This window comes from Salvelinus fontinalis, chromosome 18 (genome assembly GCF_029448725.1).
Source record: "Salvelinus fontinalis isolate EN_2023a chromosome 18, ASM2944872v1, whole genome shotgun sequence".
Lineage (NCBI taxonomy): Eukaryota > Metazoa > Chordata > Actinopteri > Salmoniformes > Salmonidae > Salvelinus > Salvelinus fontinalis.
The window spans coordinates 48,480,379-48,507,650 of record NC_074682.1 but is presented as its reverse complement, the minus strand read 5'-3'; the positions used below and the strand labels follow the sequence as shown (position 1 = coordinate 48,507,650).

Sequence of the window (27,272 nt, the reverse complement as noted above, 5' to 3'; positions counted from 1 at the left end):
GTGTGTGTGTGTTCGAACATGGGAAGTGTTTGTACTTTCACCCTGCCAAAACAGTTATCTCTTTTACGTAGTGCAGAATCACCCTGGAATGAATATAATAATGAAGAGCCTTTTCTCTGTACAGGTGCAATGCTCAACATTGTCCAAGACTCTGCTCTCCTGGAGTCCACTGGTGCCCAAGCAGAGGTGGTGAGACCAATGCTTTTGTTCTCCACGCTGTAGAAACGCTCACTCAACCAGAAATAAAATAAACTGAACAAAACATGTAGCTAAGAGATATCTGTAAAACAAATATGTGACCTTTTATTTAACCAGGAAAGAGTTTAGAAACCTGGCAAGAGGTCACCATACATTTTGTATTTAAAGGATATTTTACTCAAATGTATTTTGTTCATTAGTCCACAAAGATGTTTTATGTAGACTAATGAACAAAATACTAAAATCTGTTTTGTTTTTGAGTAAAATATCCCTTTTAATGATCTGAGCAGACTGTGACAATGCCACCCCAACAGGGCATTGTGGACGGCAGCAATGCACTGGCCAAGAGCCACAGCAGGAACAACAGTGGCATCAGCAATACCAGTGGGGGCAGCTCTGAAGCCACCACCCCTGACAGAGAGAGGCCCACCCAGGCCCTCCTCAGAGACTACGGTGAGCCCCTTGGAGAACACATTCATGAGCACTGTTCCAAAATCCAGACTTGTGTTCAAATATTTGCTTTCTTGGAGCGTTTCATTGAGCATGCTCTGAGTACCAAGTAGGCCGGGTATGCACTTTTGAGACTATTCAGTTGGCGCCATTGTGCCAGGGAAGCTCAATCGAGGGCAGCTGAAGTATTATAAAATAAAATAAATACTGTTTGAACCCATGTCTGCCAAAATCAATCAACCAACCTTCCTAGTTATTTAGCCTAGCTCTTCCTAGTTAGCGACCTCTAGGCCCTTCCTAGTTAGTGACCTCTAGGCTCTTCCTAGTTAGTGACCTCAAGGCCCTTCCTAGTTAGTGACCTCAAGGCCCTTCCTAGTTAGTGACCTCAAGGCCCTTCCTAGTTAGTGACCTCAAGGCCCTTCCTAGTTAGTGACCTCAAGGCCCTTCCTAGTTAGTGACCTCAAGGCCCTTCCTAGTTAGTGACCTCTAGGCTCTTCCTAGTTAGTGACCTCTAGGCCCTTCCTAGTTAGTGACCTCTAGGCCCTTCCTAGTTAGTGACCTCTAGGCCCTTCCTAGTTAGTGACCTCTAGGCCCTTCCTAGTTAGTGACCTCTAGGCCCTTCCTAGTTAGTTAACCCGAGCCCAGGGGTCATCAACTGCAGACGGCAAATTGACCACATGAAGCCCAAACAGATAATATTTGACTAAAACATAACCATTTCAAACCTTTCTTACATTTCTATACGATGGGAACGGATTTCCAAAATGTATATCACTTGGAGCTGATTTCCTGGTGTTTTTAGTCTTTTATGTCCAACAATGGATTTTTTTATATATACAGCGTGTTCAGAAAGTATTCAAATTGTGTTGCGTTACAGCCTTATTCTAAAATGGATTAAATAAAGTTTTTTCCCTCATTAATCTACACACAATACCTCATAATGACAAAGCGAAAAACGTTTTTTAGACATTTTTGCAAATGTATTAAAAATAAAAAACAGAAGTATTTACTAGTCCTTGATATTGAGGAAGTTCGGTTAATTGCCCCAGGGCAATGGCCCTTGACGTGCACGGGAAAAAGTGGGGTAGAGGAGCGCCCTTCTCAAATCGAACAGTGATCTGCACCTCATGGTCATTTTGTCACACAAATTATACAGCACCAGTCAAACGTTTGGTTACACCTACTCATTCAAGGGTTTTTCTTTATTTTTACTATTTTCTTCATTGTAGAATAATAGTGAAGACATCAAAACTATGAAATAACACATGAAATCATGTAGTAACCAAAAAAGTGTTAAACAAACCAAAATATATTTTATTTTAGATTCTTTAAAGTAGCCACCCTTTGCCTTGATAACAGCTTTGCACAGTCTTGGCATTCTCTCAACCAGCTTCACTTGGAATGCTTTTCCAACAATCTTGAAGGAGTTCCCACATATGCTAAGCACATGTTGGCTGCTTTTCCTTCACTCTACGGTCCAACTCATCTCAAACCATCTCAATTGTGTTGAGGTCGGGTGATTGTGGAGGCCAGGTCATCTGATGCAGCACTCCATCACTCTCCTTCTTGGTCAAATAGCTCTTATACAACCTGGAGGTGTGCTTTAGGTCATTGTCCTGTTAAAAAAAACAAATGATAGTCCCACTAAGCACAAACCAGATGGGATGGTATATCGCTACAGAATGCTGTGGTAGCCATGCTGGGTAATTGTGCCTTGAATTCTAAATAAATCACTGACAGTATTACCAGCAAAGCACCATCACACCACCTCCATGCTTCACGGTGGGAACTACACACGTGGAGATCATCCGTTCACCTACTCTACGTCTCACAAAGACATGGCGGTTAGAGCCAAAAATCGCTAAATTGGACTCATCAGACCAAGGACAGATTTCCACTGATCTAATGTCCATTGGTTGTGTTTCTTGGCCCAAGCAAGTCTCTTCTTGGCCCAAGCAAGTCTCTTCATCTTATTGGTGTCCTTTAATAGTGGTTTCTTTGCAGCAATTTGATCATGAAGGCCTGATTCACGCAGTCTCCTCTGAACACTTAATGTTGAGATGTCTGTTACTCAAACTCTGAAGCGTTTATTTGGGCTATAATTTCGGAGGCTGGTACCTCCTAATGAAATTATCCTCTGCAGCAGAGGTAACTCTGGGTCTTCCTTTCCTGTGGCGGTACGCATGAAAGCCAGTTTCATCATAGCGCTTGATGGTTTTTGCGACTGTACTTGAAGAAACTTTTAAAAGTTCTTAATTTTCCGCATTGACTGACCTTCATGTCGTCAAGTAATGATGGACTGTTGTTTCTCTTTGCTTATTTGAGCTGTTATTGCCGTAATATGAACTTGGTCTTTTACCAAATAGGTCTATATTCTGTATACCACCCCTACATTGCCACAATGCAACTGATTGGCTCAAACGCATTAAGAAGGAAAGAAATTCCCCAAATTCACTTTGAACAAGGCACACCGGTTAATTGAAATGCATTCCAGGTGACTACCTCATGAAGCTGGTTGAGAGAATACCAAGCGTGTGCAGAGCTGTCAAGGCAAAGGGTGGCTACTTTGAAGAATCTGAAATATATATTAAACTTTTTTTCTTTCTTTTTTAGTACGTCATTCCATGTGTTATTTCATAGTTTGGATGTCTTCACTGTTATTCTACAATGTAGAACATAATAATAATAGAGAAAAAGTAGTAGATGTGTCAACTTTTGACTTTTACTGTGTTTGATTTTTCAAACTAGTTTTCATTGGGAAAGCAGAGTAAGTATTTTTATCAAAAGAACTCACTTTTGTGTGTGAAAACACAGACTCCTTCTCATTACTCCCATTACTCCACGTGCTTAACCTACGTCACCTTTGTTTTGAGCCGACTTCACCATCAGCCAAAACGGTGCTCCTGGCTTATGCCCTGTAGGTAGCCTGGTTCCAAAACAAATGCAATCAACGCTAACCAGGTTCATCTAGGGCAGGACCGGGGCATTAATAGAATCCCCACACTGACTGTTACCAGGGAATCCTATGCAAAGGTGGAGGTCAACAGGGTGATGGGGGGGACTTTATGGTAATACAGTGGTGGTGGTAAAACACTTCCACACAATTCAATCCACAGTAGAGGGGTTTAGGCCAATTCCATTTCCACACAGTTCCGCTAATTAATTGAAAACCAATTCATGGTTTAAAGATACTGACAAAAAGTAATCAACATAAAAATAAAATCAATTTGGTAGACAGCTTTTCATTATTTTGACCTCTACATTATAACAGGAAGAGGAAGTGTAACTCTAACATAGCCTATTAGCTAGAAGAGCTGCTGTTTAGCTGGTTAAACAAAGTTTTTAGCCATGTGTTGGCTAACATGTATGTCCAAGTCAAGAAACATTACCAGCAGCACTATTTAAATGTAACCTTTATTTAACTAGGCAAGTCGGTTAAGAACAAATTCTTATTTACAATGACGGCCTACAGACATCGCTGGGCCAATTTGTGTGCCACCCTATGGGACTCCCGATCATGGCCGGTTGTGATACAGCCTGGCTTCAAGTGACGCCTCTAGCACTGAGATGCAGTGCGTTAGACCGCTGCACCACTCGGGAGACCCATTTTTCGCGCTGGTGGTGCCCTATTTGCGGGTGCTTTTTCAAAGCCTATGTCAGTTTCTCCAGTGAGTGTAATTAGCTCCAATTAGTGTAATTTGATCAATATTATAAATTGAGAAACAAGGAGGTATTACTAGGTATGTAATTCAAAATCAGATTTCTGCTAGCGATATTAATAAAAATATTATTATATTTTTGTGGACCAACATGCAGTACCTTCGCGGACCCAAGGTTGAATACCCCTGAGCTAGACTTTTACTGTAATGTTTCTATAATAGTTTTGAATGTTGACTGTCTTCATTTGTTTTTGTATTCCTGTCAGTCATGCTTTAGTAGTATAGTGGACATGTATGACATTGGGTAAAGGTGATTCCCAAAAAGGCATTATTATTTTCATATTTGCAGTGATGCCGTGTTATTTCAGTGATACTTATATTATCAGAATGCAGACGGTCGTGTGTCTGTCACTTGCTAGCTCTTCTCGCTCTACCGCATGTGCAACTTGTGCATAAATATCTTAACTGCATGCGTTAGTGTATACAGCTTATGCATGTTGTTTTATTTAAGCTGGAATATGAGCCTAGACCTGGAGTGAATCTCTGTTTCCTTGATTCCTCATGTCCTCCTTCCATGTCACCTTCTCAAAGAGCATTGGAGCAGAAATCTGAGATTCCTCCCCTCAGATCTTCTCCAATGTGTTTTGTGGAGGAAGAGGCAAGAAGAGAATACAATTGAGATTCATCCGCAAGTTAGACCCACTGACTGGCTGCAAATGTCTTTCATAATAACTACATACTGGGCAAATGCATGGCTATGCTGAACATCAACTAAATGCAGGCTAACACTTGTGTGCAGCAACTGTACTGCAATTTCTTGGTTTTCTCAGACCAAGTTCATTTCAAACAGAAACATGTTTTTTACTTGAAGTGTTGCCTTTTCCTTCATCTTCATTTGAACCTCTAAGTTTCTGAAAGACAATTGAAACACTTACAAACAAACAAACAGCTCTACTCAAACATGCATGTTTGGTAAAATTGTCCTAATTTTGGCTACCATTCTATTGGCAACAAATGGCTGGGGCCATTTCATGAATTGAAAAATGTCTATAGTCTTCTAATGAGGATTTTTCAATGAATTGAACATGGAATTTGACCTAATACATCCATAATATCCAACCTCATAAGGACTGCTCATATAGTACTGTCGTCATGCCGATTGCTTTGTGTGTGTAGCTGATGCTTATTGGACGTGCTCCGCCTGGTCCAGTAGTTACTAACCCCAGCTCTCCTCCTCTGCTCGTGGTTGTGTGACGTGGCGTGGTATGGCGTTTTCTTCTGGGGGGTCATATCCCTAGCTCTCCATACAGATGCAGCGGCCGGCTTGCTGATCCGCAGCATCCACCTTGTCACCCAGAGGCTCAACTCCCAGTGGAGGCCTGACATGAGCATCTCCCTGGCCGCTCTGGAGCTGCTGGCCGGCCTGGCCAAGGTAAAGCCCCAGGGTCCTGTTCATTAGGCACGCAACGTTTTAAACCCATCGTTTTAGCTCCATATGCCCACTTGGGGTCCTATCAACGATACCTACATTGTCCATTTAAAGCAAATGTAAAACCTTACATTGTAAGGTGACGGTGGACAACAAAGCCAGCATGGCTTTCCTTTCCCATTTTAGTAATTGTAATGGAAACAAACAGTATGAGGTGGCCAGACAACTATGGGAAGGGTATGATAATGAACACTGCAATGGAGATGAGTAAGAGCCAGGAGATTTTACAACAGACCTTTCAGTTGTCGTTCATTAAACTCTGCTGGGTCTCTCTCCTCCTCAGGTGAGGACGAGTGTGGAGTCTGCAGACCGTAAACGTGCGGTCAGCTCGGTGTGTGGTTACATCGTGTACCAGTGCAGCCGGCCTGCCCCCCTCCACTCCAGAGACCTCCACTCTATGATCGTGGCAGCCTTCCAGTGTCTGTGTGTGTGGCTGACAGAACACCCTGACATGCTCAATGAAAAGGTAGAGGGACCACAACACATTCTATCTGGACTACTACTGGGCATGGTCTCCCAGATTAAGCCTAGTAGGCTACTGGACTAGAAAGCAATTTTAATGACAAATGATTCAAAGGCATTTGAGCCACAATTACTCTGGTTGCTATTTACTTCTTTATTGATTTTGAGTGTGTTTTGGTCCAGGACGAGGCTTAATCTGTGTTCCTACTGTCCTGTCCATCTAAGAATGACCAAGGTACATAAAGATGGAAAAAATCAGCTCCATCTACTTTTTAGTTGTTTGAAATTGCTTGCATCTGTGAACTACAGTTGGGATTATGTATAACGTGCTAATGCAGATACAAAAGAGTAACAGAGAGCAAGCTGCAATACAGCAAACTTAGAAAACAAGGCATTGTGCATGGAGGCTGCCATATTTATGCACGGCCACCTTTTGGACTTCACACAGTTTATCGCTATATAAGCCAATATCAACCTTTTCTTGAGTTTTGAATCATTCATTGTTCAAATGGTCACAAATCCTCCGTTTGACATCATTGCGTGATTTAATCTTAATTTTGTGTGTTCTTTCTGACTTATATGAACACTCTAAACTCACCAGTTGACTTTTGTGCCATGCAATGACAGTGTTTTGTTGCAGGACTGTTTGATAGAGGTCCTGGAGATCGTGGAACTGGGCATATCAGGCAGCAAGTCCAAGACGGGTGACCAGGAAGTGCGTTACAAAGGGGACAAGGAGCACAACCCGGCCTCCATGAGGGTGAAGGATGCTGCTGAAGCCACCCTGTCATGGTGAGGGCCACCTGAGAGGAGTAATGGTTCTGTAGGGAAAGATTATTATTAAGATGCATTACCTTTTAGTTCTCTCTTTAATGGGTAATCTGTTATTGGTACCTCTGTTTTTGGACTTAATGATATATGTTACAAGTTTTGAGGCATTTGATGCCAGTTCCTACTTCACAGTAGGGCATTAGAATTATTTTGTATTCTTATTCTTTTTCCCCCATAAATGCCTTCTTGAACATGACAACTTTCATGTGCCTTAATTACGAACTTGCATGGGATCCATAAATATAAAAATGTTAAATGATGAGCCTATTTTAACCAAGGAGAAAGGACTGAGCTGTACAGGGAGATAGAAAGGATCCTTCCTGGCTAGTCATGATTGGCTGAGATATACGGGGTGATTGGAAATGCCGAGAGATGAGTCCTGATTGGTCTGTCACAGGTTCCTGTCGATAACAGAATGGGCTCTTCCCTGGTCAGTATGTAGATCATCTTTGCTACTGCAGATTTGGGGAAATATATACCTATGGACAACTGCAAAAGTGTTGCTATAGCCCTACATTTAGATGGGTTTAAGTACAGGGACTACTTTCTGTAGAGCCTCAAAACATGCTTAAAACATGTTTGGGTTTTATGGATGGTCAGTCCTTGAATCCATATTTCTGTTTTATGAATTTGAGAGTGATTTCATTTCTCCGGCCCCATTCATTAGCTGTTCACCAAAAGTTTTGGTTTCACTGCTTTGTTGTTTAAACTGCATATTGCCCCTTTAGCTAAACTACAAAATGGCTGTCCCACCTCCTTGTTTTTGTGGACCTCTGAGGTCAAAATTATAGTTTTAACCATGTTTTGGAGCTATACAGTGTTTGTTTACAATAACTTTGTTTGCAAATGTCTTACTTCATCAAAGCGATTGGGTTATATGCAGTATCCACACCTATGTATACCTTGTTGGGCATCATGCAGTATCCACACCTATTTGTACCTTGTTGGGCATCATGCAGTATCCACACCTATGTATACCTTGTTGGGCATCATGCAGTATCCACACCTATTTGTACCTTGTTGGGCATCATGCAGTATCCACACCTATTTGTACCTTGTTGGGCATCATGCAGTATCCACACCTATTTGTACCTTGTTGGGCATCATGCAGTATCCACACCTATTTGTACCTTGTTGGGCATCATGCAGTATCCACACCTATTTGTACCTTGTTGGGCATCATGCAGTATCCACACCTATTTGTACCTTGTTGGGCATCATGCAGTATCCACACCTATTTGTACCTTGTTGGGCATCATGCAGTATCCACACCTATGTATACCTTGTTGGGCATCATGCAGTATCCACACCTATTTGTACCTTGTTGGGCATCATGCGGTATCCACGCCTATTTGTACCTTGTTGGGCATCATGCAGTATCCACACCTATTTGTACCTTGTTGGGCATCATGCAGTATCCACACCTATTTGTACCTTGTTGGGCATCATGCAGTATCCACACCTATTTGTACCTTGTTGGGCATCATGCAGTATCCACACCTATTTGTAACTTGTTGGGCATCATGCAGTATCCACACCTATTTGTACCTTGTTGGGCATCATGCAGTATCCACACCTATTTGTACCTTGTTGGGCATCATGCAGTATCCACACCTATTTGTACCTTGTTGGGCATCATGCAGTATCCACACCTATTTGTACCTTGTTGGGCATCATGCAGTATCCACACCTATTTGTACCTTGTTGGGCATCATGCAGTATCCACACCTATTTGTACCTTGTTGGGCATCATGCAGTATCCACACCTATTTGTACCTTGTTGGGCATCATGCAGTATCCACACCTATTTGTACCTTGTTGGGCATCATGCGGTATCCACACCTATTTGTACCTTGTTGGGCATCATGCGGTATCCACGCCTATTTGTACCTTGTTGGGCATCATGCGGTATCCACACCTATTTGTACCTTGTTGGGCATCATGCAGTATCCACGCCTATTTGTACCTTGTTGGGCATCATGCGGTATCCACGCCTATTTGTACCTTGTTGGGCATCATGCGGTATCCACACCTATTTGTACCTTGTTGGGCATCATGCGGTATCCACGCCTATTTATACCTTGTTGGGTATCATGCCGTAACCAGGCCTATTTATACCTTGTTGGGCATCATGCAGTATCCACACCTATTTGTACCTTGTTGGGCATCATGCAGTATCCACGCCTATTTATACCTTGTTGGGTATCATGCCGTAACCAGGCTTATTTATACCTTGTTGGGTATCATGCCGTAACCAGGCCTATTTATACCTTGTTGGGCATCATGCAGTATCCACGCCTATTTATACCTTGTTGGGTATCATGCCGTAACCAGGCCTATTTATACCTTGTTGGGTATCATGCCGTAACCAGGCCTATTTATACATTACATTTACATTTACATTTAAGTCATTTAGCAGACGCTCTTATCCAGAGCGACTTACAAATTGGTGCATTCACCTTATGACATCCATATACCTTGTTGGGCATCATGCATTAGTGGAAAAAGTACCCACTTGTCATACTTGAGTAAAAGTAAAGATACCTTAATAGAAAATGATTCAAGTGAAAGTCTACCAGTAAAATACTTCTTGAGTAAAAGTCTATAAGTATTTGGTTTTAAACATACTTAAGTATAAAAAGTAAATGTAATTGCCCAAATATACTTAAGTATCAAAAGTAAAATTCTATATCATTTCAAATTCCTTTTATTAGGCAAACCAGACAGCACGATTTGCTTTTTAAAATTTTATTTACAGATAGCCAGGGGCAAACTCCAACACTCAGACATCAGTTAAAAATGAAGCATGTGTTTAGTCCACCAGATCAGAGGCGGTAGGGATGACCAGGGATGCTCTCTTGGTAAGTGTGTGAATTAGGCAATTTTACTGTCCTGCTAAGCATTCAAAATGTACTTTTGGGTGTCAGGAAAAATGTATGTAGTAAAAAGTGCATTTTCTCTAGGAATGTTTTGAACTAAAAGTTGTCAAAAATATAAATAGTAAAGTACAGATACCCCAAAAAACAACTTAAGTACTTTACACCACTGGCTGTATGCAATATCTATGCCTATTTACATCTTGTTGGGCTGTATGCAGTATCCACACCTATTGGAGCCTGGATATCACACCTATTAGAGCCTGGATATCTTGGTAATTCAGTATCCACACCTATTAGAGCCTGGATATCTTGGTAATTCAGTATCCACACCTATTAGAGCCTGGATATCTTCGTAATGCAGTATCCACACCTATTGGAGCCTGGATATCTTGGTAATTCAGTATCCACACCTATTGGAGCCTGGATATCTTGGTAATGCAGTGAAACATTGATCCACTCACTATAAAATATGAAAGATCCACCTTTAGTGAAAAGGTGCAAAACGGCAAGGGAACTATCGAGGTCCTTTCTCCTGAGAATCAATTATTTGGAAGATGTACGTTCTTTGCATTATGCATAGCAGAATAGGAAGTCTGCTTTGCATCTCTGAGGTCCATACATATTTACTAGTCCTTGATATTGACTGTGATCAGAGATTCATATGCAAAGATGGAGGTTAAAACGTTGGAGGGACTTTATGGTAATACCATAGTACACCAGCAGATGGTGGTAAAACACAATTCAAACCACAGTAGAGGGGTTTAGGGAAATTCCATTTCAACACAGTTCAGAGAATTCATTGAAATTCAGTTCATGGTTTGAAGGTATTAACAATTGTTTTTAATTGTGATTTGAGTTGAATGCATTCATTGACTGCCCTTGTATATTCCCCATCACTCAAATGGTATTGTGTGTGGTAGAGCGCTCAGGACCTCAGACTGGGGCGTACGTACATGCATACATACGTATGTATGTACTCCTGCCCGCCCCAGTCTGAGGTCCTGAGCGCTCTACCACTACCACACACACACACCAAAAGTATGTGGACACCTGCTTGTCAAATATCTCATTCCAAAATCATGGCCATTATTATGGATTTGGTCCCCCCTTTGCCGCTATAACAGCCTCCACTCTTCTAAGGCTTTCCACTAGATGTTGGAACGTTGCTGCGGGGACTTGCTTCCATTCAGCCTCAAGCATTAATGAGGTGAGGGCACTGATGTTGGGCGATTAGGCCTGGCTCGCAGTCGACGTTCCAATTCTTCCCAAAGGTGTTTGATGGGATTGAGGTCAGGGCTCTGTGCAGGCCAGTCAAGCTTTTCCACACGATCGCAACAAGCCATTTCTGTTTGGACCTTGCTTTGTGCACAGGGGCATTGTCATGTTGAAACAAGAAAGGGCCTTCCCCAAACTGTTGCCACAAAGTTGGAGGTACAGAATTGGCTAGAATGTCATTATATTCTGTAGCGTTAAGATTTCCTTTCACTGGAACTAAGGGGCACGAACCATGAAAAACAACCACAAACCATTATTCCTCCTCCACCAAACATTAGTTTGCACTATGCATTTTATTAATTTTTTTACACCACTCCAGCTAACGCTTGACATTGCATGATCTTAGGCTTGTGTGCAGCTGCTCGTCCTTGGAAACCCATTTTCATGAAGCTCAGTTATTGTGCTGACGTTGCTTCCAGAGGCAGTTTGGAACTCTGTAGTAAGTGTTGCAACCACGGACAGACGATTTTTATACGCTTCAGCACTCGGCGGTCCCGTTCTGCGAGCATGCGTGGCCTACCACTTCGCGGCTAAGCCGTTATTGCTCCTAGACGTTTCCACTTCACAATAACAGCACTTACAATTGACTGGGGCAGCTGTAGCAGGGGAAAGGTGGCATCCATTGTTTTTTTCCCCCCTCAATCTACACACCCTACCCCATAATGACGACAAAGCAACAACAGGTTTTTAGAAGTGTTTGCTAATTTATAAAAACAAAACTGAAATTATATTTACATAAGTATTCAGACCCTTTACTCAGTACTTCATTGGAACACCTTTGGCAGCGATTACAGCCTTGAGTCATCTTGGGTATGACGCTATAAGCTTGTCACACCTGTATTTGGGGAGTTTCTCCCATTCTTCTTTGCAGATCCTCTCAAGTTCTGTCAGGTTGGATGAGAAGCATCGCTGCACAGCTATTTTCAGCTCTCTCCAGAGATGTTTGATCGAGTCTATGTCCGGGCTCTGGCTGGGCCACTCAAGGACATTCAGTGACTTGTCCCGAAGCCACTCCTGCGTTATCTTGGCTGTGTACTTAGGGTTGTTATCCTGTTGGAAGGTGAACCTTTGTCCCAGTCAGAGGTCCTGAGTGCTCTGGAGCAAGTAAAAAAAAAAAAAAAATCAGTGATCTTACTGTACTTTGCTCTGTTCATCTTTCCCTCGATCCTGACTAGTCTCCCAGTCCCTGCTGCTGAAAAATATCCCCACAGCATGATGCTGCCACCACCATGCTTCACCACAGGGATAGTGCCAGGTTTCCTCCAGATGTGACGCTTTGCATTCAGGCCAAAAAGTTAAATCTTGGTTTCATCAGACCAGAGAATCTTGTTTCTCATGGTCTGAGAGTCATTTAGGTGCCTTTTGGCAAACTCCATGCGGACAGTCACGTGCTTTTTACTGAGGAGTGGCTTCCGTCTGGCCACTCTACCATAAATGCCTGATTGGTGGAGTGCTACAGAGATGGTTGTCCTTCTGGAAGGTTCTCCCATCTCCACAGAGGAACTCTGGAGCTCTGTCAGAGTGACCATCGGGTTCTTGGTCACCTCCCTGACCAATGACCTTCTACCCCGATTGCTCAATTTCGAGTCTCATAGCAAAGGGTCTGAATAAGGTATTTCTGTTTTGTCATTATGGGGTGTTGTGTGTAAATTGATGGGCGGAAAAAATGCTAATACATTTTAGAATAAGGCTGTAACGTAACAAAATGTGGAAAAGTCAAGGGGTCTAAATACTTCCCAAATGCACTGTACCTTCACATTATACACCAGATTGATTGATTATACACCTTACCCCTAAGGCTGAAAGATACAGAACCATATTGATCCTAATGCTACATTGGGGAAATTTAAAATCATAAAATAATTCTAGTCACAACACATTTACATAGGCTTACCCACTGCCTCTGGGCCTACCTAGTATTAGTGACATCGATTACTACTATCACAATATATTAATCACCAATAGAATTTAGATGTTAAAATCTAGTTCATAGATTAAAAGGCTTTACAAGGTGTTGTTCATACATGCATTGTGTCTCTTCAGTTCCTCCACCTTGCTGTCACTCTGGCCTCCAGAACTAAACAGTTTTCATCTATTCAACACACCGCTGTTTTCCTAATCTTAAATCACAATACTAAAGTCATCGGACGTAGCTGCCTCACTATACCTGTGTTCTCTCTATCCAGTTCCTCCACCTTGTTCTTGTGGAACTGCAGTTCATGTAGATTCTTTTTTTTAATATTTTTTTTTAGAATAATTTTAGTCGTTAACCCTTTCTCCCCAATTTCGTGGTATCCAATTGGTAGTTTACAATCTTGTCCCATCGCTGCAACTCCCGTACAGATTCGGGAGAGGCGAAGGTCGAGAGCCGTGCGTCCTCCGAAACTCAACCCTGCACTGCTTCTTGACACAATGCCCACTTAACCTGGAAGCCAGACGCACCAATGTGTCAGAGGAAACACCATACAACTGGCGACTGTGTCAGTGTGCATTGCGCCCGGCCCGCCACAGGAGTCGCTAGTGCGCGATGGGACAAGGACCTCACTGCCGGCCAAACCCTCCCCTAACCCGGACGATGCTGGGCCAATTGTGCGCCGCCACATGGGTCTTCCGGTTGAGGCCGGCTGCGATAGAGCCTGGACCCGAACCAGGATCTCTAGTGGGACAGCCTTAGACCACTGCGCCACTCGAGAGGCCTGCAGTTCATTATTAGTGACCCTCAGCTCCACTCTCTGGTCCTCCACATGGCTCTCACTGGCTGTCAGTCTGGTCCCCGTATTCCTCAGATCCACCACCATGTCTCTCCGCTCCTTCAGCTCAGTCCAGACGTCCGGCTCGTTGGTCAACTGTTCAACATCACTCTCCCTGCTCTCTCCCCCTTCACTGTGACCCTGTTGAGTAATATCATTCTCTCTGACCCCTCCACTCTCTCCATTCCCCAGATAGAACAGCAACACCAGCAGAGCGACAGCATCCCTCATTCTGAAACAATGCCTCTTCAGAACTAATGTAGTCTATTGGGCTCAGTCCCCTTCTTTATATACACACTGGTCTTGGTGAACCAATGCATGGAACAGGTGTAATCAGTGGAACATTTTGAGAACATCGCCAAGGACTATGTGTGATGTAACAGAACAAAGGTTATGAGGTGTTATAAGGACATGGAAAATTAAAACCTTTTTCTCCGTTTAGTCTCTCTCTTTCTCTTTAAAGGATTCGGTCAGCCTACCACTTGTTTTGGTAAGCAGCTGAAGGATGGGACTGAAGAAAATAAGATGTTTTAGAAGCTATACCGTGTTCTTTTACAAATACATTGTTGGCAAACAATGGAGTAAAACAACCTTAATTTTGGGGTTCTGCTGAGCGAAAAGAGTTGAACTAAGCTCACGAGGCATTTATTTGTTGTATTGTCCCACGATCAATGACTATCAATCATTTAAAAGTCCAAAAATGTATATACCAATCAGACCGTAGCTTTTAATTGTTTGCAACCATTTTACCTGAAGTATTTGTCTAATTACAAAATATAATGTTGACTAATCCACTTTATTCAGGGTTTACATGTTTATTCAGTGTTTGAAATGTATTATATTGGGGATTTCTGCCTCGTATATCCTTTCTATCTTTCCAATGCACTGTACCTCTGGAACACAGGATGTTGGTGGCACCTTCATTGGGGAGAATGGGCTCATGGTAATGACTGGAGCGGAATTCGTGGAATAGTATCAAATACATTAAACTCATGGTTTCCAGGTGTTTGATGCCATTCTATTGGCTCCGTTCTGGCCATCTATTACGAGTCGTCCGCTCCCCAGTAGCTCTGAAGTCACTCCTCATCCTCCCTTTACTCTCCCTGTCAGCACTGTACCTCTGGAGTCACTAGTAGCCACAGAGTCTTAAACCTTGCCTATTTCTACAGTTTCTCTTCTTAATGTGATTTTAAACCTAACCTTAACCACACTGCTAACCTTACACCTAACCCTTACATTAAGACCAAAAAGCACATTTTTGTATTCTACATTTGAATGATTTAGCAAATTTTTACTTTGTGGCTGTGGTAACTAGTGGAAACCCTTTCTTTGCGCTCCCTGACAGTATAATGCAAGTCCTGGGGGCGTTCCCGTCGCCTAGCGGCCCTGCCTCCCCCTGCAGCCTGCTGAACGAGGACACCTTGATCAAGTACTCCAGGCTGACCTCCACCAGTCACAAGAACTTCCGCTACTTTGTCCTGGACAACTCTGTCATCCTGGCCATGCTGGAGCAGCCACTGGGCAATGAACAGAGTCAGTTATCCTCAACATGCTGTCAGTTATCCTCAACATGCTGTCAGTTATCCTCAACATGCTGTCAGTTATCCTCAACATGCTGTCAGTTATCCTCAACATGCTGTCAGTTATCCTCAACATGCTATCTGTTATCCTCCCACATGTTATCAGTCCTCAACATGTTCACTGATACCAGACTGATAGCTAATAAGAATAGTCTTGGGTCGTTTTCATTCGAGCATGCAACGGAATTTTTTTCCAAAACTTTTAGCAACAATAAAACAAAGCCCACTCCCCCCAGTTTGTCTGTCTTCCGCATGGTGTCGAGTGAGAAAGACCCTTTTGACCTGGTTGCCCTGTGTGTGTGTGTGTGTGTGTGTGTGTGTGTGTGTGTGTGTGTGTGTGTGTGTGTGTGTGTGTGTGTGTCAGCAGATCCCTGTCCGTCCGTGACCATGTTGATCAGGGGGATGTCCGGAAGGCACGCCTGGACCATGCAGCTCTTCCATCAGCCCAGGGAGGCCCGCGCCAGCCACAAGGTAACACACGGTAGATAACCCTTTAGATTCATTAGGCAGCTCTTCCATCAGCCCAGGGAGGCCCGCGCCAGCCACAAGGTAACACACGGTAGATAACCCTTTAGATTCATTAGGCAGCTCTTCCATCAGCCCAGGGAGGCCCGCGCCAGCCACAAGGTAACACACGGTAGATAACCCTTTAGATTCATTAGGCAGCTCTTCCATCAGCCCAGGGAGGCCCACGCCAGCCACAAGGTAACACACGGTAGATAACCCTTTAGATTCATTAGGCAGCTCTTCCATCAGCCCAGGGAGGCCCGCGCCAGCCACAAGGTAACACACGGTAGATAACCCTTTAGATTCATTAGGCAGCTCTTCCATCAGCCCAGGGAGGCCCGCGCCAGCCACAAGGTAACACACGGTAGATAACCCTTTAGATTCATCATGGTGATATGGTCACTACATTTCTGTTAGTGTCCAGGTTTACATTGACATCTAATTTAACTAGCAACTCCATTGTTATAAAGCAGCTTTTTTCACATAGCTTTAATGAGACACTAGTAATGTCAAGTAGTGCAATATTCTCATTCAAAATAAACAATGATTCCTGATGTTGGTCCCAGACCTGTTTGGTGAAAACATGTCTGCGTCAGGGCATTGATATTCATTGTAGAGCTTTTAACCATGCTAAATGTTCAGATGTCAGCTCATGTTTCTTGTTGAGTCTTCCCAGCTCCTTTCTCAGGGGTATGTGTCTCATAAGAAGTCTCTCATCTCTCCTTTCTCTTCTCTCTGTAGCAGGTGTTTGTCCCAGAGAGCCGGCCCACTCCCAAAAATGATGTGGGCATCCGGTTCAACGTCAAACACAGACCCTTCCCTGAAGAAGTGGACAAAATTCCATTTGTGAAAGCGGACCTGAGCATTCCGGACCTGCACGATATTGTAGATGAGGAGGTAGGTTATCATCGGTTGTCCGTCCATGTTAGAATAATTGTCTCCATTGCCCTAATGAGGATTGTATTGCAGAGTAGAGGTAGTGTTCTCATCAGCCAGGGTCTGTATTTACAAAGCGCCTCAAAACGGGTGCGTATCTACGATCTGGTCCCCCTGTTATTAATGAATAAATAAAAAATGGATCCAAGGTCAGCTTAATGAATATGGCCCAGATGGGGCACTTTGTACAACTAGCATATAAATGATGAACAAAATGTAGGCTAACTTTAAATGTGAAATGTAGGCTGACTTTAGACTGTTATTGTCTGTGAACTCCTCCAATGAATCGGTGTCTATCTGAAAATGATTTGTGGAATGCAATGTTTCTCAATTGACAGGCTGAACTCTTCGTGACACGTACAACACTGAAGTACAGTGATCTGGGCGGGAGTTGTCCTCACACAAACGGGACATGTTTCACTAATACCTATAATTCATGCTGGGAAAGAATGTTTTTTATGTTAGAATTGTTTATGTTTGGGGGCTCGGGATTGGGTGTGCACTGTATTGGTTTTGTGGGAGTATGAGGGTTTTGTGATGGGTGTTTCAGGGGTGGTTTTGATGAGGGGATTGGGTGTGTGTTTATGTGTGTGGTTTGATGTGATTGGGTGTATGTATGTATGCAATGGGTCTCGCTAGCACAACTCAAATGCCTTATTTGTCCTGGGAGTGATCTTATATGGTATGGCCTTCAACCATGACTAATACTATTTTCTACTGCTACAATAAGTTCTGTGGTGGCATATTTCTGCTTTACCAAATGAGGAGAGTTACAAACTTCACACACCAGTCAGTTATACTTAAACTACATCTTTAATAATAAGAGCTTTGAAATAGCATTTGACTTTCAATGATGCGCCATCTCTAATGAACCATTGAAAGTGACAACAGAAAAGTACAAAGATCTTTTATAGCCAAGAAATACATTCTATTAGAAATACATTCTAATAAAAAGTATATCACATAAGAATATTATGCAGATATGACATCTTAATTACTTATGTTACCCAACTAATTCTGATTCATCCACCACAGTTCTTGTTCAGAATGAACTACGCCACAGGATCCCACTCCAGGCAGATCACATGTCCTTTGACAGATCTTGGATCAGTGCTTACCCTCTCCTAACCACCATTTTGATAGGAAACACATAAACAAAACTGACCTTCTCCAATGTCAATGGGCAACATCATCCTGCCCCCTCTCTTCCCCCCCCCTCTCTCTCTCTCTCTCTCTCTGCCCTCTCTCTCTTTCCTTCTCAGCTGGCGATACAGCACAACAAGCTGTGTGGTGTGATGGCCAAGCAGACTGAGTATGAAACAACACTGGAGCACAGCAGCGAGGAGCGCTGGTGCAACAAGAGCTTCCCAGACCCGCTGACGGAGTGCAAGCCCCCACCGCCCTCTCAAGATTTCCAGACCGCCCGCCTTTTCCTGTCGCACTTTGGCTTCCTGTCGCTGGAGGCTCTCAAGGTACTGTGGGAAGAGAAGGAAGGGAGAGGGGTTGAGGGGTAGGAAAGGAGAGGGAGGAGGGGAAGAGTGGAGGAGAACAAGGCGAGGGAGGGAGGAGAGGGGTGGAGGGGAACAAGGTAAGGGAGGAGGGGGAGAGGAAAGGAGAGGGAGGAGTGATGGGAGAGGGGAGGAGTGGTGGGGAACAAGTCAAGGAAGGGGAGAGGAAAAAATGGGTCGGTTTTGAAGGGATTGAAACAGAAAAGGTACGTGACATGCATGTAATGGAACCCTTTGCTTTCACCTATCCAATCCTGTTAGATCAGTGACTAAGGATCCTTGAAAGTATTAGCAGGAAAGCATGCAATCAACCCTGCAAGATGTAATTAAGTTGAAACCCTGAATAGATCATTTGATGACATGGGTTATCATTTGGTAGCAAAATATAGTCAAACTAATACAGCAGTTAAACTGGCCCTTAAATCTGCTGATTAAACCAGCCAATCACATTTAACTTTGTTTCCTGCCCTCCAGGAGCCCGGCAACAGTCGCCTACCTCCCCACCTGATTGCACTGGACTCTGGGTTGCCGGGCTTCTTTGATGACATGAGCTACCTGGACCTGCTGCCCTGCCGGCCCTGTGACACAGTCTTCCTCTTCTACATGAAGGCTGGCCAGAAGAGCAGCCAGGAGGTGACTGGTCAACAGGGTTAAAGGGGTGGGGGAAATCAACAGGTTTAAAGGGGAGTTACTATCTGAATTTGTCACTGATATTACAGAGAGGCTGAAGCAAAATTCTCCCTAATATTATCCAGTTCATATCAGGTATTTTATTATCTGTTGGTTTTGCCAAGTGTGTAGAAATATGAATATGTCAAGATGGGGGTCTGTCTGCTGAGTTGGTTGTTTTTGTAAAGTGAAGGGGAAAAAATCTGTCTTGAGGAGAATACGCTTTTCTTTAACAGTTAAAAATAGTTTTGGACCCTGTAAAATAAGTTATAGACAAGACTTGACCGTTAATTTCCATTTCTGTCTGTCTCTATCACTCTGTCCCATACCAGATCCTGAGGAACGTGGAGTCTAGCTCCAACGTGCAGCACCACTTCCTGGAGTTCCTGCTGTCGCTGGGCTGGCCCGTGGAGGTGGGACAGCACCCGGGCTGGACAGGCAGTGTCTACACCAGCTGGTCCATCAACAAGAACAACAGCAATAATGTAGACAGCAACCCACCAGGTGGGAGGGAGACCCCACCCAACCAGCCCTACCCCCAAGGGCTTCTATACTTTTTTCACATTGTCGTGCTAAATCATTATTAATATATTTTTCTATTGTTATAATTTTTTTACAGTAGTAAGGAAGTTGTTCTCTGTCCCCACAGATGACATGGTCACCCTGGGAGACACGGGTGGGGGCGTGTTCAACGGAGAGAAGTGGGTGCTGTACTATGCAGACGCCTTGACCGAAATTGCCTTCGTCGTTCCATCGCTCACAGAGTCCTCCGGTGGGCCTCCTCCCTCTCCCATCTTCACTTCTCATTACTTTTCTCTCACTCCTCATCCCAGTTTCCAATCCTCCTGTCTTATTTTCTCTACAGTACATTCTTCATCTCTCTTTTTAAGCCTTCCCTTCTTCTATTCTCTCCTCATCTCTTTCTCTTTGTTTGCCATGGATCCCAAAGCCGCTGTTCTCCGTAAGGAAATCCCCACTGTGTGTCTATGGATTTCCCCTAATTTGTTCTACAAATCTTCTTTCTTTTCTAGAGCGTTGTAATTATATTAGATAGTGTTGTGGAGCATTTTAATTGTATTAGGTAGCCATTAAGCAGGGTGGTATTTATTAGGTAGCCATTAAGCAGGGTGGTATTTATTAGGTAGCCATTAAGCAGGGTGGTATTTATTAGGCACTTAACAGCGAGAACATACTAATACACGGAGGGACTACCTGAACCTGTCTAATAAGAAACGCTATGGAACTTGCATTACATAGTGGGCATCATCTTGTCTCGAGGCGGGCCACATCGTGATTTCAAAATTCAGCAGAGTGCTGCACAGATTTCTTTTTGGGCTGATTTGTTTGTCAAAAGCAATTTGCAGGCCAGGAAAGAATATAGGTTATTTTGAAAAAAATATAGGTTATTTTATCATTTCTACTAGTTATAGATGTTGAGGAGTGGCCTGGAGTGGGTGCAGTTTGGGATGCAGACTTGTCTTTGTGTTTCTGTAGCGGAGTCGTCAGAGAACAGTTTCCCTACGGGAGAGCCAGACTCTCAGATGGACCTGCTGCCCAGCCTGCTGAAACAGTCCAACCTCACACTGGACCTCTTCCCCAACCACTCTGACAACGTGGCACCTAGGCAGAGGGTAAGACACACCGCAGACTATTAGAGCACTTTAACATCGTTAGCGGTCTCTCCAGCACCATACCAGTGTCTACGTGTGAACAGTATACTAGTATTATTTTCCTCAGACAGACTGACCTGATCAGTGGCCAAATCCCACCTAAACCCAAATCCTACCCCGGGAATGTTCAATTCATGTCTGGAGGGCTAAAGCACTTCTGGTTTTTATTCTTGCCTGACTCGAGACTTACATGGCTGTGGTTAGAGAATGGTGATCGCTATGCAAAGGTTTAAATACAACTGTGTTGAGGCCTTAAAGCTGCTTTGAGGAATTTAGCCTGTAGTTTTCTTTGTTCTAGCTTGTTCACGTGATTTCCACTATTGTCTGTCCCTTAGAGTCCCACGGTGAAGTCTAGGAAGATGCCTCCTGGCAGGACCATCCCTCCAATGGGCCCCGAGACCAAAGTACTGGTGGTCTGGGTGGAGCGCTACGACGATATCGGTAGGCTACCTTCCTGCTGCTTCACGCTGAAACTGGCCTCTTTTTGCTGCCATTTTGGTTCTTTATGAAATCCAGAGGAACTAAACTCTTATCTAGTCATGAAATATTTGTACTATTGGTAGAAACAGTATATCAGATCTCTAGAAACTCTCATTTATTCCTTACAGACGTTTTACTATCAGATACAACTCTTAACGAGTTGTTAAATGTTTATTTTTCTGGAGGAATGTCTTCATATTTCTGTAATGACTGATTTCAGTGCACCTTAATAAATTGTGTGCAACTAAAAGTTTGAACTGCGATGTATGTCGAATTCCTGTGTTGTAGATAACTTTCCTCTGGCTGACCTGCTGGTAGAGACGAGCACTGGAGTGGAGACCACGGCCAACAGTAGCACATCCACAAGGTTACTGCACTGCCGGCTCCCTATCCATCACTAGTCAACACTGACAGCATGTCTCAAATCACTCCCTATCTATCAATACTAATACATAATAAAACATGACACTTTTTAAATGGAGATTCTCCTCTAAGCATGCATTTTAGTCAAGGCGTCTGGGAACTTGGACCTAAGGGTTCACTATAAATGGGTGATTAAACCCTCAAAAGAGCAAGCGAAGGTGACAAGGAAAAACTCCTAGAAAAGAGTTCAATAGACCTCCTAAAGGAGCCCTATCCTCTTCTGACTTGCCAGGTAGAAGCTCAGAGTATGCCACCACCAAGACCAGACAGTTGTCTTTTACTCCAGTCATATATATATATATAAATGTCTCACGTGAGCCCGCAAGATCAGTGTGGCTCGAAGGGTAAAGTACACTCTTAATTTAAGAAATATGAAATATGTAAATATTACGACAAGCAACATCGAAGTGGTATTGACTAAAATACAGTAGAATAGAATACAGTAAATACATGAGATGAGTAAAGCAGTATGTTTACAGTATGTATCATTATTAAAGTGACTAGTGTTCCATTATTAAAGTGGCTAGTTATTCTATGTATATAGTGCAGAAGACTTTCAGGTGCCGGGTTGAGTAACCGTGTGGTAGCCGGCTTGTGATGGCTTTTTAACAGTCTGATGGCCTTGAGATAGAAGCCGGTGATCCCCAGTGATGCTTTGGTCAGACTGCACCACCCTCTGGAGAGCCCTGCGGTTGTAGGCGGTGCAGTTGCCATACCAGGCGGTGATATACAGCCTGACAGGATGCTCTCAATTGTGCATCTGTCAAATTTGTAAGGGGCTTAGGGTCCGAGCTGAGTTTCTTCAGCCTCCTCATTTCAGATTCTCAGTGATGTATACGCAGAGGAACTTGAAGCTTTCCACCTTCTCCACTGTGGGTTCGTCGATGTTGATATGGGACGTGCTGTGCTCCCTCTGCTATTTCCTGAAGTCCACGATCAGCTCCTTCCTTTTGTTGAGAGTGAGGTTATTTTCCTCACCACCTCCCTGTAGGCTGTCTCGTAGTTGTTGGTAATCAAGCCTACTACTTTCGTGTCTTCTGCAAACGTGATGATTGAGGATCCAATTCGGGAAAGTTGTATTCCTGGTCGTATGGCTGTTGAGTTACCGCCGCTCTGATATCCAAAAGTTATTTCCGGCTGTATGATTATCCGTGATGTTCATTTAGCTGAGGAGACAAAGCAGTGTAGGTCAGAGGCCTGGACTAGGTCTTGCCAGGGCAGCATATAGAACACAATACAGGAGCAAGGCAATGCACGGTTGAACTAGCGACAGTACAGGAACAAAGCCAGGCCAGCTGGATGGTATCTCAACAGAGACATTAGTCACAAAGCCAGGTCAGCTGGATGATGGATGGGCCAGACATTACAGGAACAAAGCCAGGCCAGCAGGATGGTGGCGGACCTCCATAAAGCAGAATGGTAAGAGGTGCTCATAGCTCCTCTGCAGCGGAGACAGCGTCTCATATCTGCTCTGTTCTACTTCCACGTTTCTGCTCTCCCTCCTCTTCCTATCTGTCTCTCTCTCTCTTTCTCTTCTCTCTCTTCTCTCTCTGCATGTCCAACCCTCCCCTCCTCTTTCCTCCTTTCAGGCCCACATCATCAGGTCAGGATGTGCAGGTGATCTTCATCCACCCTCTGAGGACTGGCCTGTTCCGGATCCGCCTGCACGGGGCCCTGGGCAAGTTCAGCATGGTCGTCCCCCTGGTGGACGGCATGGTGGTCAGCAGAAGGTCACTAGGTGAGAGAGAGAGAGAAAAAGTGTGGAAGTGATGGGGTGCATGTGTGTGTGCTTGTGTGTGTGTTAGCCATCACGATGACTCGTGGCACTGTGTGTCGGTCTTCTTCACACCAGCCAAATGTGTGTGTGAGTCACTCGACCTAGATCCAAAGTGCTGAGCCATTGGTCCTCTCTTTCTCCTCTAAGGGTTCCTGGTGAGACAGACGGTGATCAACGCGTGCCGGCGGAAGCGGCTGGAGAGTGACTCGTACAACCCGCCGCACGTGCGTCGGAAACAGAAGATCGCTGAGGTGGTAAACCGCTACCGCAACAAGCAGCTGGAGCCCGAGTTCTACACCGCCCTCTTCCAGGAGGTAGAGGAGCGCAGCCTCAACCCGTGAACCCACCCCCGGTGAACTTTGACCTTTCACCTCACTCCCCCACACAGAGAGAGACTGACACAAGGACTGCTAGATTCTATATAACAAATATGTTTTATTTTGTTATGTATATTATCAGCAAGTTGCGATTCAACTTGAGGTCGACAATTTATTTTTATTTCTATGCTGACTCACCGCGCCACAACACTGCTCATTTGCCACTTACTGTATTTCTATCTAGACTTCACAGGAGGTTGGTGGCACCTTAATTGGGGAGGACGGGCTCGTGTTAATGACGAGCGGAATAGCTGGAATGGTATCAAAAATATCAAACGCATAGTTTCCAGGTGTTTGAAGCCATTCCATTTGCACCGTTTCAGCCATTATTGTGAGCCGTCCTCCCCTCAGCAGCCTCCACTGCTAGACTCACGACAACTTGTAGGACTCTTTGATGGGTTGTGGTTGTGGCACTCACCTCACCTGGCTGCGAGGCTTCAGACTGTCAGCAGAGGGAACATACTGAGTGACTTTAGACTTGTGACGTGGCGAAGAGATTGCCGTCGGCACTCAAAATGGCTTCCACTCTATGGCTGTTACTAGTTCCCACAGCCGTATCACTGTGGTTTTTCAAGTCCAATTCTTCTGTTTGCTTTTCTATGAAACGCATTGGTCTTTGCATTTTACCATATCTAACGTCGTGTTTTTTGTTGTTGTTATGTTGGTCTAGAGCGAAATAGACCGTTCAAAACATCAGAAAAATGTACTTTTATCTAAAAAAGGACATTTACATGTTTTATTAACAAAACTCAAATCTCACTTCAGTCAATGGTCATTTTTGACTTACCTAGTGATTTTGGTTTTCTCTTCCCACATGCACACTTGTGCCAGTTAGCGAGAGTCTGGAAATGTACTTTTACTTAAAATCTCAGGTAGATTGAGCCTTTTTATACTCATCGGCATCTGGGTTGTGTTCATAAGCTACAAAACAGGCTAACTAAATGAACTGAATGAAAAGGGAGGGACAACCAGAACTTCCAATCAGTCCAATGAGAAACGTTTGTTTTGTTTTCCGTTGTACAGTGTTTTGCTACGATGTGCCCTAATGAATGCGACCGTGGTCCTTGTACTCAATGCACTCCCAACCAACTGACCTCGTTTTAGGCATTATTCACTTTTAAACCTGTGGCATTTCACATTCACTGGATCTGATGGTAGACTTCAGGAAATATGTTTTTTTTGGTATGGATAAAAAAACAATCTATCACTTGGCTTGTTTCTTTCCATATCAATTAAAAGAGATAAAAATACATATTGATTGGTTATATTAAGGGTGAGTTACACTTTGATAGTTACAGTTGGAAAAATGATCGTCTTCGGTGATTTAAAAAATGATTTGTCATGAGTACTGTGTTTAACATCCCATTCCAGATGTGACATCACAGACTAGAGAACCTGATACATACCGCCATGTTGTGTCCATAATATTGTGGTTTTATGTCCAGCCTAAAACCACATTCAGAGCATTAAATCACTAGTGTGTAGTGGCAGAGGTTGTACTTCTCTTTTTTTTTCACCAATTACTGTCTTTATTTGTGCTTGATTTTATTCCCGACAACATAACAGGGCTGAAACACAGTAGATTTATGTAGTCATTTAAAAAATGATCTATTAACGGTTTGGATGGCTACAACTGGCGTCCTGTTCATACCCCACGTGTATGTTGCTGGATCTGTCTAAAACACAGATGTTATACGTTATTATTATTATTTTTTACAATATGGAAAATAATCCGGAACTATATTTCTTTTGCATGATATTTTCCGTGGTGATCCACCCAAGCCGTTTATATTTTCAGGAAATAAGATTTTCTCCACTTTCGTTCCATAGATTGCTAATTTTGTGTTTCTTTTTGGAATGATTTCCACTTTCTTGACTGTTAAGGAAAAGATGAATTGTACCAAAAACTATTGAAACCTTACTGTATCTGGGGAAGCTAAAGGCTCACTTGAGTTATTTATGTTTCTCCAGAATATTATTACTGTCATTTCAGGTTACTTGCTTATTGGCAATTGACAAGTCCTGTGTTTGAGGATCAATAATGCAGTAAAATGTTAGTCTGGTCCCAGATCTGTTTGTGCTGTATAGCCAACTCCTAGGGTTGTTAGCAACTTCAAGAGTTTGCTTTCCAGCACAACCTGATCTGCAACCAGGCCAGTAAAATGTCACTTCAGGCATGACTTTTGCTGTCAATTTACTAGTGTTACCTGTTTTGAATATGGAATGTCCAACCTATTGCTGATTTTTCAAATGGCCTCAATGATTTTAAATTCTCAAATGAATTGATACTTTAGCCTGCCATTGTGCTCTGCAAATATTCTACAATCTCGATGGTGCCACATAAACTGAACTCGATTTTTATCTCGTTCCTCAGAGACCACTCATTTATTCTATAAATGCTGTAGGTATCAACTTGTTGGAAGATGTGTACATACTGAGGGTGTGAAGTATTTTTCGCTCATCTGCCCCTCAGTTAGGAAAGGCACAAAATCTGCTTGTTTGTATTAGTCTTATTATATGCGTGTCAAAAACAAACTCATTGGATATTGAATGTAACACAATGTAACGAATAAAGATTTTGATTCACTTATTGTCATGTTTATGCTGTGTGGTTCTCTTACACAATTAGGTGCAGTTAAAACTGTCCGTTTCTGACACTTATGTATGTAAGAAATGTAAATAATCTGAACTTTCGATGAGCTGAAACACGGACAATGATGAATGCATATGATTTCATATGTCTCTGTGGCCTCATTCTGAGAATGGACCGATCATCCTTAAACAAATGTTTTACCTTTCCCTGAACGGACACACCATGACGGGTAGTCGACACCCATACAAATAGAATTACAGTAGATTTATAGTAAAACATTAATGGTGCTGTAACTTTATTTTCTCATATCAGCAGGCCAATAAAGGTCCATGGGCCAGATGGAATAGATGCATTAATCTGTTTCCATTGGACACATCCCATTTAAAATATTGATTGGAATTGTAAACCAGTGTTCAAAGACGACCGCCATATCGGAGTAGGGTGGGGGTGCCCCAGCACACTGTTCCTGGGTCAGTTTAGCATTTTCCCTACTAATGGTTAAGTGATGCTAGAAGCTGATCCTAGAACTGTACATAGTGGAAACATTACCTTGGAGCCCCATCTATCTGTGTGACTGGAGGACTGTGTGACATCTGCCAATGAAAAAAGAGCTTTATAAATACTTTTGATTTATATATGTATTCTAGGGTGACAAGGTGTTTTCCATATAAAAAAAAAAATCAATGAAGACTCGATGGTTAACACCATAACTGCACTGTATCTAAACAACGGGCCACTACGTTGTCCTCCAAACAACGC

General features: G+C 43.2%; 1 protein-coding gene across 10 annotated transcripts in view; it reads left to right on the top strand.

Annotated features, from left to right (window-relative positions):
- Window positions 1–26,511, top strand: part of LOC129815685 (ral GTPase-activating protein subunit beta-like) — a 53,171-nt gene extending 26,660 nt beyond the window's left edge. For 4 of the 10 annotated variants that reach the window (XM_055869709.1, XM_055869703.1, XM_055869708.1 and 1 more), the window contains 17 exons: window positions 125–189; window positions 513–651; window positions 5,606–5,739; window positions 6,080–6,262; window positions 6,899–7,050; window positions 15,339–15,526; window positions 15,941–16,044; window positions 16,822–16,977; window positions 18,279–18,488; window positions 18,999–19,157; window positions 19,526–19,697; window positions 19,843–19,965; window positions 20,688–20,824; window positions 21,199–21,304; window positions 21,632–21,710; window positions 23,356–23,504; window positions 23,691–26,511. In XM_055869709.1, coding sequence (XP_055725684.1) covers window positions 125–189; window positions 513–651; window positions 5,606–5,739; window positions 6,080–6,262; window positions 6,899–7,050; window positions 15,339–15,526; window positions 15,941–16,044; window positions 16,822–16,977; window positions 18,279–18,488; window positions 18,999–19,157; window positions 19,526–19,697; window positions 19,843–19,965; window positions 20,688–20,824; window positions 21,199–21,304; window positions 21,632–21,710; window positions 23,356–23,504; window positions 23,691–23,884 — 2,450 coding nt within the window. In that variant the 3' untranslated portion in view covers window positions 23,885–26,511. The remainder of the gene's footprint in view (window positions 1–124; window positions 190–512; window positions 652–5,605; window positions 5,740–6,079; window positions 6,263–6,898; window positions 7,051–15,338; window positions 15,527–15,940; window positions 16,045–16,821; window positions 16,978–18,278; window positions 18,489–18,998; window positions 19,158–19,525; window positions 19,698–19,842; window positions 19,966–20,687; window positions 20,825–21,198; window positions 21,305–21,631; window positions 21,711–23,355; window positions 23,505–23,690) is intronic. The other 6 variants (XM_055869704.1, XM_055869712.1, XM_055869706.1 and 3 more) reach the window with 4 other exon arrangements.
- Window positions 26,512–27,272: the final 761 nt, after the last annotated feature.